This window comes from Protopterus annectens, chromosome 16.part0 (genome assembly GCF_019279795.1).
Source record: "Protopterus annectens isolate FY-2018-M chromosome 16.part0, PAN1.0, whole genome shotgun sequence".
Classification (NCBI taxonomy): domain Eukaryota; kingdom Metazoa; phylum Chordata; order Ceratodontiformes; family Protopteridae; genus Protopterus; species Protopterus annectens.
In genome coordinates, this window is record NC_056750.1 from 6192164 (window position 1) to 6211036 (window position 18873).

The 18873-nt window shown below is 40.1% G+C and overlaps 1 protein-coding gene across 1 annotated transcript in view; it reads left to right on the top strand.

Moving 5' to 3' along the window:
- Positions 1-18873, top strand: part of CCDC180 (coiled-coil domain containing 180) — a 2826277-nt gene that overhangs the window by 1167054 nt on the left and 1640350 nt on the right. Inside the window, exon 15 of the mRNA XM_044058396.1 lies at positions 11314-11429. Within this exon, the coding sequence (XP_043914331.1) occupies positions 11314-11429 (116 nt within the window). The remainder of the gene's footprint in view (positions 1-11313; positions 11430-18873) is intronic.

Sequence of the window (18873 nt, forward strand, 5' to 3'; positions counted from 1 at the left end):
TTCTCTCTCTTCCCACTGCCAGGCCATCCCCCCAGAGACGCTCTGACCCAGGATTGGCCCCAGGGACTTCTTTATGCCTTTCCTCCATTTCCTCTGATCCCTCAAGTTATCCAGAAAGCAACCGTTTTGAGAGCCAAATTGATTCTCATTGCTCCTTATTGGCCTCGACAAATTTGGTTTCCATTCCTCCATCGTCACCTTTTGGTGCAGCCGTGGCATCTGGACCCAGTGCCAGATCTTCTGATTCACCAATCCGGTCAGCTGCACCGGTCTATCCCTTCTCTCAACCTCACAGCATGGTTGCTCCACTTCCTTCCTTAGCCAGGCTTCCTTTGATCTCTAACCCAGTTAGAGACATCATAGTAGCTTCACTAAAATCCTCTACCAGGAGGATTTACACAAGCAAATGGAAACGTTTCTCTTATTGGGCTGAAGCCAAGAATATTGATCCCTTCACTGCTCCAGTTCAAGCAGTTTTGGATTTCTTAACGGAGATTTTTCACGCGGGCTCCTCTTCTTCCACAGTTAGAGTTCAGTTGGCTGCTATCTTGAACTTTCATGTCGGGTTCGCAGATCACAACATTATGTCCCACAGGCTTTGTAGAGCCTTCTTGAAAGGAATTTTCCTCCTGAAGCCTCCAGTCAGGAGTCCTCCTCCTCAATGGGACCTAAATTTAGTGCTGACATCCTTGATTCTTCCCCCCTTCGAGCCAGCTGTTTCTTGTTCCCTGAAATTTCTTTCATGGAAAACTTTATTTCTGGTTGCTATTACATCGGCTAGGAGGGTGTCTGAACTTCATGCTCTATCTGTTCACCCCCCCTATTTGGTCTTCCACAAAGACAGAGTATCATTGAGAACTAATCCGACCTTTTTGCCTAAGGTCGCCTCAAAGACTAATTTGAATCAAGCCATTGATCTCCCTGTATTTTTCCAAACTATTCAAACAGATCGAACAAAAATTACATTATCTTGATGTCCACCGCCAACTCAGATATTATTTGGACAGAACAAAACAATTCAGGAAATCCGATCAACTCTTTGTTTCCTATGCTGATAACAAGAAAGGCCTTCCTGTCTCAAAAGTGACCTTATCTAGATGGCTTTCTTCTGTCATCTCTGAAATTTATCGGCTCAGGGGAAAACAGCTGTGCTCAAAACCTAAAGCACATTCAACCAGAAGCTTAGCTACTTCTACAGCCTTTCAAGCTAGACTTCCTTTAGACACTATTTGTGCAGCGCCACTTGGGCCACTCCTCATACATTTGTTTCCCATTACAAATTGGATTTGGCCTCCAGGGACAAAGCCAGTTTTGGCTCTACCGTTCTCAAGAGTCTGTTCCATTGAGCCACCCAGGATAGAGGTGCTAGGGACGCGGTCCCATCAAGCAGAATGAAGGCGAGATTGACAACTTAACATTGAGAAGTTATGTACCTACCATAACGTTCCATGTTAGTTGTCTTCTCTGCTTCTTTCTTGCGACCCTCCCTCCTTCCCCCAGGCCTGGACAGACCTTTCTCTACAAAGAATTATATTTCTGAAGACCATACAGAGCTGGTCCTTCTACCATCCTACAGGTTTTTCTCTTCTTCTTTCTTCCTTTGGGAAGTTTTTATGCTAGGTGCTATTGCCCTTTTGTCATCAAACGAGATCTGGGTACTTACCGCCTTGCATCATGGGATATGGGGCTGCCTCGAGCTGGTAAAAGTGACTCTCGAGCTTAGCAGTGCAGTCGGGCGAGGATCGGCTCCGAACCCATCAAGCAAGAAAGAAGGCGAGAGAAGACAACTAACATGGAACGTTATGGTAGGTACATAACTTCTCATTCACTCATTTTCATATGTGGATTCTGCAGTGGCTTCTAATGGCTCAGTGGTCTCAGGTTTTTGAAAATTTTTCAACCCCAGTTATCATGACTAACCCATGATGCAAGGATCAGTCACAGTGGTGGGTAACATCCCCCTGCATTCATTTTGTGAGATGCATTATCACCTGCAGCAGTAGTGATGATGGAGGCCTTCTCCTTGGGGTGGGAGGGAACTGCAAGGGGAAGATCGTCCCTGGATTATGGAGTTGAGAAGACACAAGTCTTCACATTAATATATTGGAGGCTGGGCAGTCTTCCTTATATTGCAGGAGCTACAAGATCACCTTCATCCAGGAGTGATTTCTGTTCACTTGGACAATATGACAGCTGTTTTGTAGATTTACCTTTAAAACCGTGAATCACAGTGGTTCGAGTGCTCATATGAGCGACTCAAAATCATGAAACTGTACATGTCGACAGTCCTTAATATTTGAAAAACAGCAAATCAGAAAAACAGATTCGCTGTTTTTCAAACATTAATATAAAAAAAAAAAGTGTAAAACAAGGGGGCAAGCCCCCCTGCACTCCACATGTGGGTACTTTATTATTCTAACTCCGAGATCACACTACAGTGGGGAAAATAACCATTTCCCGATCCCCGCTATAGTGCAATCTGCCCCAGAATGTCGAATGTGCAATGAGAGAATCTCACTGTGCATTCGCTCATTGCACATTCAAACCTTTTTCCGTTCGGTGTTTGCAAACTTTGCAGACTGCCTTTCGGAAATGTTCTGTTCGCCCTTCTGCAATACGCGGTTTTAAAGGTAAACCGTTTGGTATATAAACAAGCAGGGTGTTAACAGGTCTTACCATTTATGCTGCAAAACTATGAGGATGTAGCAGTGGGTGATTGCTTTGCATTGATTTCTAACTGCAGTGCAAATTCTCAGGAAGACCAGTTGCCTTGCCAACAGGCTTAGCGGGTCTATCCTGATGGCTTATGGATGGTCTCTCAGTGCAGTTGTGGCACAACAGATTTTCACCCTCTGCAGCCAACCTTGCTATGATCTGTTTGTTTCCACATCCAATACCAAATGCAGCAAATTCTTTGCTATGATCCCCCTGTCCCCCAAAGGGACAATTGAGATGCTCCAATTAAGCAACCCCTACCAGTATATTTTATGCTTACCCTCCTTTACTCTTAATCCCCAGGTTTCTGCAGAAAGTGATCAGATGCAAAGCCATTGTAATCCTCATTTCCCCCTACTAGCCATGGAAAAATTGGTTTCCCCTCCTATGGTTACACATTAGAGGGTCCCCCCTTGTACCTTGGATCCCAGACTGGATTTACTTATCCCACTCGCCTTCACAATCTCAGACTAACCACTTGTGTTCTTTATTTCTAATGATGGCTAATAACCTAGCCTTAACCAGTGATGTCATCAGGATTCTATCTCTATCCCCATTCCAGAAAGAATCCATTCATAAGCTTTACACAGTAAGTGGAAATGTTACTTATTGTGTAATAATCACAAAATATTGACCATTTCTCAGCTCCAATTCCAGATATATTATGGTTCCTAGCTAACATGTTTGAGTCAGGTCTCAGGTTTTTTACTATTAAAGTGTAGTTATCAACTCTTTCATATTTTATGAGGGCTATGAGGTCCATTCCTTAGCTTGTCATAAATTCTGGAAGGCCTTTTTCAAAGGGGTCTTCCTGCTCTGGCCTTCAGTCGGAGAACCAGTTCCCCCATGGGATCTCAGTTTTGTAATGGAAGCATTAGCTAAGTCTCTGTTTGCAAAAGCATCCTCTGCTTCCTTGAAATTTCTCTTCCAGAAAACATTGTCCCTGGTTCTTATTACTTCTGCCAGAAGAATATCTACATTACGTGCTCTGTCTGCCACCATTCCTTATTTAATTATTCACAAGAACAGAGTTTCTCTACTATTAAACCCTACTTTCTTCCTAAGGTGTCTTTTGATGCAAACATTAACCAGGCAATTCATTTGCCAGTCTTTTTTCCAAATCATTCAAATAAAGGTGAATGTATCTTACGTACCTTGGGTGTAATAGGTATCCTAGATTCTACCTGCACAAAACAAAATCACTCACAATTCTGTTTCCTTTGGCCCTAATAAACGTCAGTGAGAAGTCTCTAAAGTCACCCTTTCTAGGTGGTTTTCTAATTGTATTTCTTATGTTTGACTGGATTCACAGTCACACATTGCCATGCAAACCTAAAGCTCATTCCACCATTTAAGTTGTTTCTTTAACAGCCTTCTTTAGAAATGATTTACTTGATGAGATTAATGCAGTAGCAACATGGTCTACATTGCACACCTTTGCTAAACTTTACAAGTTAGGTGCCATCTTGAGGTCTGGGGCTTCCTTCAGTGCCACTATCCTCAGAGTTCTCCTGTAATGAAGCTATCCAGGTGTCTTGCAGCTGGGGCTTCTGACCATCTGTTGAACTGGACAGATGAGATGAATAGGATACAGTAGTTGTGTATTTAGCATAATGCAAAATGTGCTTAGATTCACTAGAAGGAGATGCAATCAGGTGCTTTAGACAGGCAGACAATAGGTCAGACACAAAGCCAGCAAATTTAACTGAACAATCAATAAAAAAAAAAGTTACAAAATTTAATTACATTTTATTTTATTTTGCATTTGTTTACCAGGAGAGTCTGACTGGTCATACACCCCATTTTCAGCGGAGGCCCGGGAAGAAAAGCTCCACAAAGGTTAGTACAGTAAATGCAATATACAAGTTATTGAAGAACAGTACAATAGAATAAGTATACAATATAAAATAACAATATGTGAAAAAATATACAATACAGTTGTAGGGCATTTCATTCAGTTATATCGTTACATTCATATAGTGGTTAATACAATAAACAACACATTGTTTGAGTACTGAACATAGAAAGGAGCTGTTGTAAGCTTGCCCAGTAAGATAAACATGGGCAACTACCCAGGGTCTGAACAGTTGCATATCCAGGACCTGTTTAAATGGGCCCGGAGGAGTTTTTTGAAGTTATTTTTTTTCTATTGTCCTAATATCAAGTGGGATGGAATTTCATGTTTTTGCAATACAAGTAGAGTAGAGTGAGTCACCAGAGCTATTTTTGCTTTTGGTTATGTCAACTAGTGCTTTGGAAGTGGATCTTAAAAGGTGGTTGTTGGAATAGATATTCAATAGGCCATGTAGTGGAGGAATTTTATTGGGATTATATAGGATTTGGTGGGCTATTGTAAATTGGTTTTACATGAGCAGATTAGGAAATTCTAGCCAGGATGATCGCCTGATTGCTAGTCAGTGATGTGTACTGAAGGGTGAGTCGGTTGCAAACTTAGCTATTTTATTGTAGCAAGTGTTTAGTTTCTTTAAGTCTGCTTTATTTAGGTTGTTGAGGATGATGGAGGCATAGAGAAGTGTGGAGACTAAGTGGGTTCTTGCGATGGTAGCTTTACTGTTGTTGGTGAGGTACTTTCTGCATCTGTATAGGGTTCCAAGTTTTTTATGGACTTTTGTATTGCTTGTGCAATATGCATATCAAATTTCATCTTTTGGTCAATAGTAACACCTAGTAGTTTGGTGTTTTGGACAGGTGTGATAGGGATGTTGTTACCTGAGTATATTGTGAATGGAAGTATGGGGTCTGATGCTCTTACGGGATGGAATATCATTAGCTGTTTTTTTTTGGGTGAAGTATTAGTTGAGAGTTGGCTAACCAGGTTTCAACAGTAGCAAAGGATTCTTGTGTCAGTTTCTGGAATTGAGGGAGTGATGGGGCGGAACGGATTAGGGTGGAGTCATCAGCATACTGGACTAGAGTGGTGTGCTGGGTAGATTTGTGAAGTTGGTTGGTTAATATGTTGAAGAGGAGAGAACCGAGGATGGATCCTTGGGGGACCACCAAGGTGACAGGTAGGCAGGGAGACAAGGACTTTTGCTATTATACTGCCTGTCGGTGGTCGAGTAGATAGTCCTGAAACCAGGCTAGAGTGGAATGGCTTAGATTAAGATTGGAGAGAGCAATTAGAAGTTTGGGATGGAAGACCGTATCAATCGCCTTGGAGAGATCTAGGAAGACAGTGTAGATAAGGTTGCCATTGTTACAGTATTGATTTAGAGTATTGGTAAAACTGATCAGGGCAGTGGTCGTACTATGACTAGGACAGAATCCGTGTTGGGTGCTGGTCATCAGTTTGTTAGTAAGGAGATAGTTCATTATTTGGGAATATATACATTTTTCGAGTATTTTAGACAAGGGAGATAGGATGGCAGTTGTGCGGTAATTAGATAATTCCACTGAGTTACCCCCATTGTGAAGTGGTATTATATGTGAAATTTTCCAGAGAGAGGAATGCGTTGTCCTGATAAAGAATGATTGATTAGCAGGGAAGCGGGATATGAGATGGCTTTGGCTATGATCTTGAGTTATTCTGCAGGTAATGTATCTGTGCTGGGGTTGTGGGTTTAAGTTTATTCTGATATTTATTTATTGTGCTAGCAGGGCAGGTTGTAAGGAGAAGCTGTTTTGGTGTACAGGTGAGGATGATATGTTTGGATATGAAATAGGAGAATTATTATTAGTGAGGGCTAGAATGGATTTGGTGAAGTATTCAACTGAACTGAGTGGCAATATTATTGGTGGTGGTATCAATGTTTGGGGGTCGGAGTACTGGTCTTTCTTGGTTGCAGGATTTTATTGATGGCAGCCCAGAACTTTTGTGGCTTAGTTTTGTGTTTAGATTGGATGTTTGTATAGTGGTTCCTTTTATCTGCCCTAGTCTGTTTTTTGGCTTTGTTCCTTAATTCCAGGTATGCTTGTCTATTGATTTGTGTTTTATTGTGACACCATGAGTCCCAAGCTTTATCTATTTAAGAAGTAGTTGGGTATCTTTGGTAAGCCAGGGGGCATAGTTGGATTTAGTTCTAACAGTTCTGATAGGGGATAGCTGATTTAGAATGTTAGGAAAGTGTTATTGAAGTAGTTTCAGCACTATCCATGGAAAGAAATGAGAGTTGTCTGCAATTGCATTGATTTAGTGCAGATATGAAATCTTGGGTTTTGAAGTTCTTTGTATATCAGATTTGTTGAAGGATGGTGGATTTTATTGGGTTCACTTGGTGTCTTATTATAAAGGTGGGAATGAAATCACTGAGGGTGTCTGGGAGGGAACCAGAGAATTAGGATTGAGATGGCCACTTGGCGAGCATCCAGTTTAGGGTGGACTCCTTTTGGATGCTTTATCTATTCCGGTTGAGGATTTTATTAATTGAGCAAAGCCATGTAGGATGATGTACTGAACACATCAAAGATGTATTAAATGTAGTACTTTAGTCTACTTTGCTGGATATTTTGTAGAGCTTAAACTTGAAAAATGCCAACCAAACCTCATTCAGACCATGTGCTTCATTATTTTGTCTCATTCAAGTCTTTCGAAGACACAGGAAATAGCTACCAGCAGTGTTTAAACAGAGTGGAAGAAATGAAAGAACCAATAAGAAAGTATCTAGAGTTCCAGGCAATGGAACACATGCCAGTTCCTTCAGTACTAACGGAGACTTTTGCTGTGGTATTGATGCATACGACACTGGCGACATCAATGCCAGCTCATTTGGTACTTTAAGTCAGTAATCCCAAAGTTGTTGGTGCAAATGCTTTGGTGGCAACATCGACCCTGACTTCCCTTAGGTGCATTCCTGATATTGATGCAGATCATTGTACACCTCAGTGCCAAAACCCGACTCATAGAAGATGGTCTTGAGCCTGGTGCCATGAACTGCTGAAGTCATCATCTCTGCACTGACCTCAGTGTCAGCATGAGCCATGGCCTTAGTAAGCTCAACACTGACATTCTTTGTGCTGCCAGAAGAAAAGAGAGAGATGTTACTGAGGAAACCTCTAGCTTTCTGGTCATGGAAGAGGCACCTATCATGATGGCCTCAGTCTTGCACATCAGTCAACATGGTTCCTTTAGCTGTCATTTTTCTCCCTGATAGGACCTCAGATTTGAATATTCCTTGAGGCCCAGATGATTTGGGGAGAGTACCCTTCAGAACATTCAGACAACTCCCTTTTGATCATGGTCAAGGACAGAAATTGAAATAGGAAACACCTAGACTCTCTATCAGTCTCCTATCCCAGACAGAAATCTTGTTGAAGGGAAGACTTCTCCACAATCTCCTCTGAATGACCCCAAATTTGAGGAGATTATAGAAATGATGAGGAAGAGGGGATCCTGGCCCACTGATCCTACCTTCCCTAAGGAGTGATCTTTCAAGTTGTGTTCCAATCCATTTCACCTACGGCTTGGGTGGTACCACCTCTGATAAAATTGTGGGCTTGGTTTACCAGTGTGCCTGGAAAGAAGCTAATGTAGGTGAATCAGTATTGCAAAAACTGGATAAAGTTCTCAGGATACCCCAAAACAGGCCTCAGTGGAGTAAATGACCACTTGTGGAAGCTATTGTTGTTTTGGCTGCCACGAAAAGAGTGACCCCAGAAGATGCCCAGGCAATCCACCCCCCCCCCCCGACAAGGAATCCAGAGGTGTGGATCTCTTACTGAAGACTGTATATGCCTCAAGTACATTTTCTGTCAGTTATATTAATTATTTGATGCATATTATTAGAGGGAGCTGATAAGACTGCAGATAACCTAAAAAATCTGCCACATGTGGAGTCACAGATGGTGAGTAGGAGCACCATAGGCAGGCTGTCCATGTGACTATTTAATGCTGCAGATGGAGCAGTGAGGGCCGAAGGGTCAGATATCATTATGAGGAAACAGGTCTAGCTAAGACTATCTGGAATTGTTAAACAATTTAGGGCTGCCTTTGCTAAGCTCCTTATGATGGTTCCACTTTATTTGGACTGAAAATAAAAGACTGGTTGCAAAAAGTGAGCAGGAAAGCAGGATGCTCACTGCTGTTGGGGTTAGGTTCTCATCCTCTCAGAGATCCTATTCTGGGCACCAAAAGGGTGCAAAGAACATATGGTTTAGAAAATCCCAACAGCCCCAGTATGAGCAACACAAAAGTAGGACTTTCCATCTATGTGGTTGATTTTCCAATGGCTGCCACCCCAGGGGCAGGAGTAGTCTGTCAAACCAATGATTCCAGCGTCCTTTCTCTGGAAATCTGCAGCAGAATCCCTGAAGGATGTACCAAAATTCTACGCATTGGAGGATGGAAGTGTGTGCACAAGTTTTTGAGGGTTAAGGTTAGAGTAAGGGGCAAGGTGTCGAGCATATATGTGCTGATGGGTCCTGGATGTTTGCTCGAATGAGCAAACATCTGAAACCCAAACGACCGGGCATACTTACGTGAAAGTGCTTTTCACCGAAGAAGCACTTTCGCGTAAGTATGCCTGTTGCCGAGGCTGTACTACGGTGTGGATAAGGAAAAGTTCCCTTTTCTCCACTGTAGTTCAGTCTTGGAGGGAGAATATTAAAGTGGAGGGGCACAGGGGAGGGCAAAGCCCCCCCTGCTAAAATGTTAATGAAGTGTTTTTAATTTTTTTGTAACATGCTTTAACGAAAGCTCTTTTTCGATAAAAGCGCTTTTGTTAACGTGTGTTTGGTTGTTATGGATTTGGACATTTGCTCATTTACAATCTTCTCTTAAAAACAAGCTCCAATCCTGTTACCATAAAATTGCCAAATTTGCCACAGGGTACTCCTACCATTCCCATCACTGCCTAGCTCTGCAATAACTAAACTGGCTCGAACTCACACAACACCTAAGCCTAGTACATCTGTCTTCTGCACATAAAATGATATATACACCTGACTGTTACACATCCCTGAAATCTGTCCCAAAACTCTACATCCCTACCAGAGCCCTCCACTCTGAAAACAAGCGACTCCTTACCATCTAAATTCCAAACAAAACAGCTGGACAGTGCCTATACTTTAATGATATTACTGAGCTCTGGAACTTTGCCAACAGACATTTCTAACACTGAGTGCTTTAACAACTTCAAACACACCATAAAAAAATTTTGTTTGCAATCAGACCTGTCCCTGCTCTTTCCATAACAGATTAACTCCATCCACTCTCTAGTGCATTTCCTTTCTACATCTGGAGATCCCAAGACCATGAATTTCATCCAGTAACCATTACCATATAGAACTCAGAAACTGTATGGATTTCTACACCCTTAACTATTCCTGTCCTACACCACAATTATTCTAAGCATATGCTTGCTTCTAATATCTTGACCCTCACTCTTTACTTTAATCCTACCTTTAAAAAAAAAAAGTTGTGATCTACCACATTACTTTTATTTAGTATTGCCTATCTAGTGCATGTTTTATTATTGTATCTACCTCTGTACTTCTCCACAAGGAACACTGTGCAAGGCAATACCAACCAAAAACAGTCCAAAAGCACAGTAGGAACGGAGTTCAAGCTGCACAAATTTGCAAAATCTAATTTTATTAAATGATTAAAACGTTTTAATCATTTAATAAAATTAGACTTTGCAAATTTGTGCTGCTTGAACTCGATTACTGCTGTAACTCTCTGTACTTGTTTAGTATTCACTACTTATTTAATGTGTCTTTAATACTTGTATAGTGTCTTAAATTTCATGTATCATTTGGAGCTTTTCTCCCCGGGCCTCTGCTGAAAATGGGTTCCTGACCCAGTTGGACTTTCCCCGGTAAACAAATGTTAAATAAATAATAAATTAGCATTGTCACTCCCCTATATGGTCTTCTGATACAACCTCTTTCAGGAGACACTGTAAGTTACAACAAGATTTTTTTTTTTAACCCTTGGTCATTGCTGGACAGTAATCCAGTAGAAAATAAAAGGGAATAGAAAAACACCAGAAAGAATGAAAAAAACAAAAAAGATATGATGTAAATCAACTGTCGACTGTTGTAGTGCATTTTGTTTACAGTTTTACTTTCTGAACAGTACTTTCTGTATGAAATATGTTATAAACAGCTGTAGATAACTTAAAGATAAAAGGCATCAGTCGCATTTTTAATATATATTACCGCATTTCTTAACCTGAGTACTTTATGTATTTTCCACCATATCTGACTAAACTTATGTAGGCATTTTTTAAAAAAGCTTTGTAAATATTTTATTAAGTATTTTCCCACATAACTCTACTAAATTCCTCTCTAACATCACTCTAGAGCTTGTGTGGTTTGCATCCATAGATCCTAATGAACGGGTCACATGTGTGGGATGCAATGCACCCATTAAAGTCTATGGATGCGTACTTCCTCTGCTGACATAATTCAGAGCACAGTTCAGTTAACATTTTGGTGACATCATGGAGGACAAAATTAAGGCTTTTTAGATCACTCCTTAAAACAGGCATGAATAGCAACTGATTGCAGCACAGCACTGGAGGTACCACGTGCAGTGGTGTATAAGGCAAGTGTACAAGTGTAACTCTAAGCTGCTTTGTGTATCTACATTAAAATATGTCACTGTTCTTTAAGCAGTTATGTGTTTTTAATTACCAGGTAAAGGAGGCAAACCTTGATATAATGATGGATAAATTGAGACAGGAAAGCTCTGAGGAAGGACTGAAGACCTGCTTGGAAAAGGTTCTTTTGTTGCTTGAGGAAATCAAAAGGGGGTATGTACAGCAGACATATATTTGTACCTTTTTTCCCCCTCCAGGAACAGATTCACAAATTCATCTAAATGTTACAAAGTACATGCAGTATTCTGCCTCATAATTCCAGGTTTCAGGTAAGACATCCATTTTCTCCAAAAGACTAATTTCATAGCAATCACTGTTTGTTCAGATGATATTAAAATAACTAAAATTTTACTTAAACAAATGGGTTAATGGAAGGGCATAAAAATATAAGAAAGGATATTGAACTATGTCACATACTTGCATATTATGATTTCATGGCTTGACTTGTTTTTTTTTTGAAAGATTTTATTGTTTTTCAGTAATATTGCAGAAATATTTGGAGAGTATAAGCATGTTAAAATCAGCACTGCAGACACAGGGCATTAAACTTCCAGGATGTGCAGTGTTTTGGTAATATTATTTATATGTAAACACTTGCACTTTCTTCTAAGTATTTTACCATTAGAACATACATTGCTTAACATGTGGGATCAAAGCTAAATGAATAAGATGTAGCTTCAGCATTCTGCAAGGAAGCCATAATAGATGAATGAATGCAGCAATACAGGCAATAATATCATTCCATAGTGTATCCAAATAAAAAGGTGTGATACAACAAAGAGCAAGGAATAGAAAATTAAGTGAAGGAGAATGGTTTAAAATGTGGGGCAAAAAATGAGAAATACAACAGATACAATGGGTGGGAAGACAAGTCAGTGTGAACTGTACTATCTTTGCTTCTAGATATACAACCCCCTGCTTTGAAGGGTGCAAAAAAGATAGCATAATATGACAGCATGAGTGATTAGTTCTACAATGCGCATTTACTGCAAAGTGACAGAAAACATTATTGATATAAATGAGACAGAATGCTTTTGATTTTCAGATAGCACTCTGAATGATGTCATTGTAGACAAAAACTGGGATGTCATCTGATGAGCAGTGTCCCAGTACATCTGTAGAGATATTCTGCCTTAATTACATTCATCAGCTTTAACCTTTGGTTGATTAGTTTTAACTGCATGTCATTAATATGGATGAAGAAAAAACAGCAATGAAAAAGGCAAGTACACGTCCTAATAAATCATATTTCCAGTTAGAAATGCGTTGATGGTTGCTATTGAATTATTATATACTGTGGTGGAATTAAGAAATCAAGAATTTTAATTTCAGTGTAATTGCAAAGGTCATGGCAACTGTTTGGTTGGCATTAAGAAGTAATTGATACCATTATAGCCATATATCATTGTGTGCATGATAAAAATGTGAAATAAATATAATTTGGTCAAAGCAAAGCTAATAAAAAAGTATGTCATGTCTGAATGTTGATGAAAGATGATGCTAATTCTGAATGTAAGTCATTTAGAAATATATAGGAACAGAAAGTTGTTACGAGTACAATTATGAACTCAAGTCCATTACTTTAGTAAATACAATTTCAACTAGTTTAGGGTATTATTATTAAAGTAAACAAGTCAATGGTAAACAGACCTTGTACCAAACTACATTGAACAGAAAGGGCAATCATTCTCAGACAGTAGTTGGTACTTGAACAAAAAAATCCTCTACAGAAATTAGATTTTGCAAAACATTAAGGACATATGGTGATTTGTTTTGGCCAGCTGTCTGTGCTTAAGTGTTTCTCAGCTAGTAAGATATTCCTTTCATACCTATTCTCATTGTGGTAATTGAGAAAAAACAATAAGAAAGCCGAAGCTGCTAAGGATGATGAGGGTCTAACAGGATGTGCCAGAAGTGTGGAGAGATGTGGAAAAAATTGATTAGATCACATCTTTTTTTTTTTTTCTGGCTACCCCATGCTTTTGTGAACTGCTTCAGGTACTAAACCTTTGCCTTGGGACCTGTAGAAAGAGAACTTTAGGACTATGAGAAAGCCCTTCCTGTCCAAACAGCAGGGTATTAGTGATTCTTGCTTTTCAATTTTTAGAAAGAAGCAAACTGAGTACTACCCAAAGTACAATGAAAATAGGAATTGTTGTAGGAGAAAGTGGCCATCTCACCAAGACTCGTAAGTGCCCTTCCTTACAAGAAAGAAATAGAATAAAATGAAAGCAGTGTGCATCCATCTATTGTTACAGTACTTTCAGCTGATCTGCACAATGTTGATTTAATAATTATTACTTTTGGGCCACTTTTGTCTGTGAGAAATAGATTTATTTTTCTCTTTTTTTCTGTTTTTACCACCCCAGTGACCATCAAGCTTTCCCTGTCCACTCTCTCAGTTGACCCATTCTTTCACCCAGAAAGTGAGAGCTAAGGACTTGTTTGTTCCTTTGAGGGTTGAAAAGGGAGAAGTAGAAAGAATTCTTGGGGACAAGGATTCTGTACCTAATCCCCTAACCATACAGTACATACCAAGTAATATACCACAGATTTTGGCATGAAATTAGCATTGGCTAGGGTGTATCACCCACTTCTGTAAGTGATGTAACCCTTCAAGACTCCCTGCCTTCTTTGAGTCTAACACTCCTTTGATATCTATAGTCTCCACCGGAAATTCTCCCATAGGAACATGCATTCCTGAAACGTGCCTGCACACCATCCATAAAAAGAGAGGTAAGCAAACATTGTCATTCCACTGCCAAGTCTTGCCTGCAGCATCTGGATCATTAATTGAATCTGGGTCACCTGGTTTGTAATTGGAACTTTGTTACTCTGTGCTATTGGAATTCTCCGGTCATTTAGAATAGTTGAAACTACATGATGTTTAACATAATAGATTACTGTTGCAGAAACCTAAACTATATGGCTTGTACTTCTCATGACCAGGCAGCTTTCAAAGCTTAAGGGTGCCTTCCATGTGCATCAACTGTCAGGAACTTGGAGGATCTCTATAAAAAGACAGTTGAAGCACAGATTATGTCAGAGCTTTTTTGCCACTGTAAAGTGCTTCTTCTGTGTGTTGTGTGGCACTGTCTATTGGCTAGTGATCCTTCAAGGTTGGGTAGATAAGTCTCCTGTTAGAGAACTGTCTATTGTATATATTTTTATGAGGCAAACTTGTGTTTTTCTGACTGATTTATTGTGATTAGTTGTTGCGTTTCTAAGGGACTTTTCATGTAAATGCTTATATGAGCTTTTTGACTGCAAAAGTTTAACTTTTCAGTGAGATTTTAGTCATAATTTGAGTAAATGTGTTTTTGGGGCCAGATACTGTGCTTGTGGGGGGCTGACAACAGTTTTCTTGTCACTTGTTCTCTACTTTACATTTACCAGCTCATCCAGGCTTTGCTATCTGCATTCAAAGTCTCTTTCCCTGGTTACCAATGGAGCAACCTCTTGCTTCCATGGTTTTACATTCCCCTGTCCACAAGAAGAGGTAAGTTGTTAAGGAGCCTTTGGGTGTCATGCCAGCTCCTATTTGGTCTAAGCCACACTGGTGTGGCTGCTTGTTGTTCCTCCGACTGCTCATTTTTTTCTCTAGTGCTTTTAGGGTAACAGATGCAGCCACCAAAGATCCAGGGATAGTCACATCCTCTGTGACCGGAGAGATGCCCTTGGCAGGCAAGGGAAAAAAAGTTCTGTTGGTGTCAGTAGAAGGAGCAGGTAAAGGTTCTTCACTTATCCAGAAAGGGAGCCTGTTGATAGGAGTAGTATGCCTTCGAAGAGTCTATCATTTTCCAGGGAGATATGAGTAGTATGCCTTCTAAGAGCCTGTCATTTTCCAGGGAGAAAATCTTCCAGTCTCCTGTTTCTTTTTCTATGGGCAGGGAAGATTTACTGAGATTAGCTAAAGGGATAATTAATGCTTTTTCCTAGCATTCTTGTTCTTCAGACAAGAAAAGAAAAAGAGGTGTTTATTCTGTGGATCACTGCTGCAGTAGCCTTAGCTGTATGGGCTATATTCTGCTAAAGATATAATAGACAGTCAGCTTCCAAAGCTTCAGGACACTTTCCGCGTGACCAGGCCATTAACTCAAGCTGAGCTGACTAAAAGGCAGATTTGGGTACCAAGACCTTCAGAGCTTTCCTGTCACTGAAGAGTACTCCCTTTGGTTGCTTTCAAGGATTGGTGGGGGGGGATTTCATCTTTACTCTTTATGACAGAAATTGTACGCTTTCTCTAAAACAATAATTCTAAAGCTAGGAAAAAATGTTTTTAATGACACTGTCACATGACTTTTAATTACTTTGAAAGCTACTTTTTTCTAAGGTAATTTTTGGATAGGTGCTTAAAGTGTTTTTTTTTCCCCGTGTTTACTACCTATCTGCTTTACTGACTACCGCTGTCTGGCTTCCCCAGGAATCAGGCATCTTTCTCAACTTAACCATGGAACAACCTACCAGTTCCTAAATTAATCTTTTTTCCACTCACAAAAAGAAGAAAATTACTTAACAGCATTTGCCACAACTGCAGGCTGTTAAAGTGCCCCAGCCACAGATAAATGACATTACTGTGACCATTTCTGCCTCTTCAGACCATTCATCTTCTTCCCTAACTCCCTCTGATGGAATCCCTACCATACTTCTCAACATCTTATCACTAAAAAATCTTGACAAAGCCAAAAATAATGGGGGGGGGGGCAAAGACCCGAAAATAAGGACAAATTTAAAAAAATGTTCTCTTATTAAGTTAGAACACTGTTAGAATAAAAGGTTTTTAGTTAACATGCATTTTCTGAAGGATATAAAGTCTGAAACTCAAATTTCTGTGTTTGTGTAGTGAATTCAGTCCTTACTAATTTGTCAGAAACCACAAATTTTGTGAGTAACAGACCAAAAATATGAGGCAAAAATCTGGACATTCTGTGAGAATCAGGACATTTGAGGGGTATGGTCCCTACAAGCAGCATGGACCAGAGGTTAGACATGTCCTCTGCTGCTGCTGGAGTGTCCATGGTAGACAAGGGAGAGATGCTGTTGTCAGTCTTGGGTGAAGTCACAGGGAATCCGTTCTGCCTAGCCAGAATGCTATGCCTATCCCTATCCCTTCAGAGGTTTTCCTAGTTGAAGTGGGTCTGCTTCTTCAGAAATTCCTGTCAAAAAGAAACAAAAACTTAAGACTTATTTCTTCTCCAGTCTCAGTGACTTTGGACAAGAGTGATTCATTGGGCTTAGCTTGGCATTTAGTTCAGGATCTTGTTCCTTTTAGTTTAGCCTTTCTGTTAAAAAAAAAAAAAGAGATTTTTCATTTTCTGCAGTGGTGTAGGTTTTTGAATCACAGAATGATTGTGAAGAGACAGATTCAAATTTACCTCTCAGATTATGCGGAGAGTGTGGCTTTCACACCATCTCTTTAAAGGATTATTTTTTCTCTGAAATAATTTCCAGAATGAATCAGTTGCTTCAGTGGCAACATAATGATATTCCACAGTCCCTGCAAAAATATCATGATTTATTAGAACTGGATTTTCCAGAACATATTGTAATTCCTCCTGTTTTTTTCAGCACTGGAAGATATTTTTGTCACAGCCTATAATTTGCCTGACAGCCAACTTGCTCCCCCAAGAAAGCAGATAAATTGTATAAAGTTCCTCAGTCTATAAGTTTGTATTCACTCATCCCCGCTCAGATCCAGCATCTGTTGCTGCAGTGAAGTAGTGAACCCAGCTGCTGTTAAACATTTGGTAAAATCTAATTTCTCTCCTAACAAGGATGGGAAGGCTTTTGATAGATTTGGGAGGAAAGTGTATTCCACTGCAACACTTGTTTTTAGAATTCTCAGCTGACAAGCTCATATGTTAATGTTTATGTTTGCCTGTTTTGGGAATATGAGGAATATTGGGTCACTGGATTCCTGTTCTGAGGAGAAATCTGCCTTGTATAAATTGCCTGCTTCTGTGTGTCAAATGGCTACCCTCTGTTTGAAATGTGCATATGGTTCTGCTGATGCCACTTCCAGGGCTGATACCACTTGAACTCTTATAAGGAGGTCTCTTGTCTTCATGCTCAAAACTTTCCAGAAGATGCCAAAAATGAAATGTTGAACTCTTCCTTAGGTAGAGAGTTAGTTTTTGGATCCTCTGCTGCAGAGGTCCTTAAAAACTGTGATGAGAGAGGTAAGTTGATTCAGATAATCTCTCTCAGATTTTTCAGCCTTCCTTCTCCAATTTTGCCAAGGAATTTAATGCTACCCCTACACCCTTCTTTAAAAAACAAATAAACAAACTCAGCAAGCTGCAGATAAGCAAATATTTAAAAAGCAATGCCAGGGAGGGTGCAAATCAGAAGGAGGAACCCTGAAAACAAAGGACAGTTTAGTAAGACTGAATGACCTTTCCCATCAATGTTTCTGGTACCAAAGAAAGAAAATTATCAGAGACCAGTTCTGGATCTTTCCTTTCTGAACCTGATTTGTGATAGTGCCAAAGATCAAAATGTCATTCTTTCACAACCTATTACCTCGTATTCCCCATTTGAGTATTTTGGTGACCATAGATTTAAAAGATGTGATCTGATATTGTTGATCCTCGTTCATTCCTTACACATGGGTATCGGTTCTGACCTCGGAACTGAGCTGGCCATTTTCCAAGCTCGCGTCAGCTTCAAACTCTCGAGCTAAACTCTTACCCATATTCCCACTCTCCCTGTTACCCCAGATTTTGTTTGCCACGTTGCCATTCGGTCGTGTCAAGCTGCTTCTCTTGAGCTAAGTATAGTTATTTGTTGTCAAAATAGTCATTTATATTACATTTTCTATCAGAAAAGTTTCTATTTCATTGTCTCTTACCCTATCGCATCTAGCGACCATATTTTCTTGAGTTTTTCTTCTCTTTTCTCTATCTTTTTACTGCGAGGTATTTCCCCCCTTACCATCATTGGTAATCTTCCCTTTTTTTTTTGCATGCCTTTGGGTATTCTTTCGTACCATTGCTGGTACCCTTCCTACTATCTACTTTTTCTATCGTGGCAGATAAGAAAGGTAGTCCAGGGTTTAAATGGTGTTCTGATTGTGGACACAAATTACCTACATCTGATGCACACTCTTTGTTCGTTTATTGTTTGGGGGTGTCCCATGTATCTGTTGACCTGCCCTGTACTATCTGTGAAAATTTTTCTAATAGAACCTTGTTAGAAAGAAAAAACAAGTTGTTGCTGAAGGGACTTTTCAGAGGCTATTTTTGGGTCGGAGGCCTCAACCCTTCCTAGAGCCCATAAGAAAATTTTGGATGTTCCTACCAAGGCTAAATCTTTGCATTCATCCCCGGCTGGGGACTGCCACCAACCAAAACCTAAAAAGGCTAAAGTTTCAGCTCCGGAGCTAACTCAGTCAGCCCCAGTGCTTTCGGTGCCTTGACCTTCGGCACCATTAGTGATCTCGGCTCCATCTTCTCCTGCAGCCTTCACTATATCAGCACCGAGGGGCTCCTCGGTTCAGACTATTACTACTGTATCAGCACTGACCGCTCAGTCGGCGCAGACTTTGACCACGTCGGCTCCGACATCTTACTCGGAACCAATGCCTCTATTGTTGACT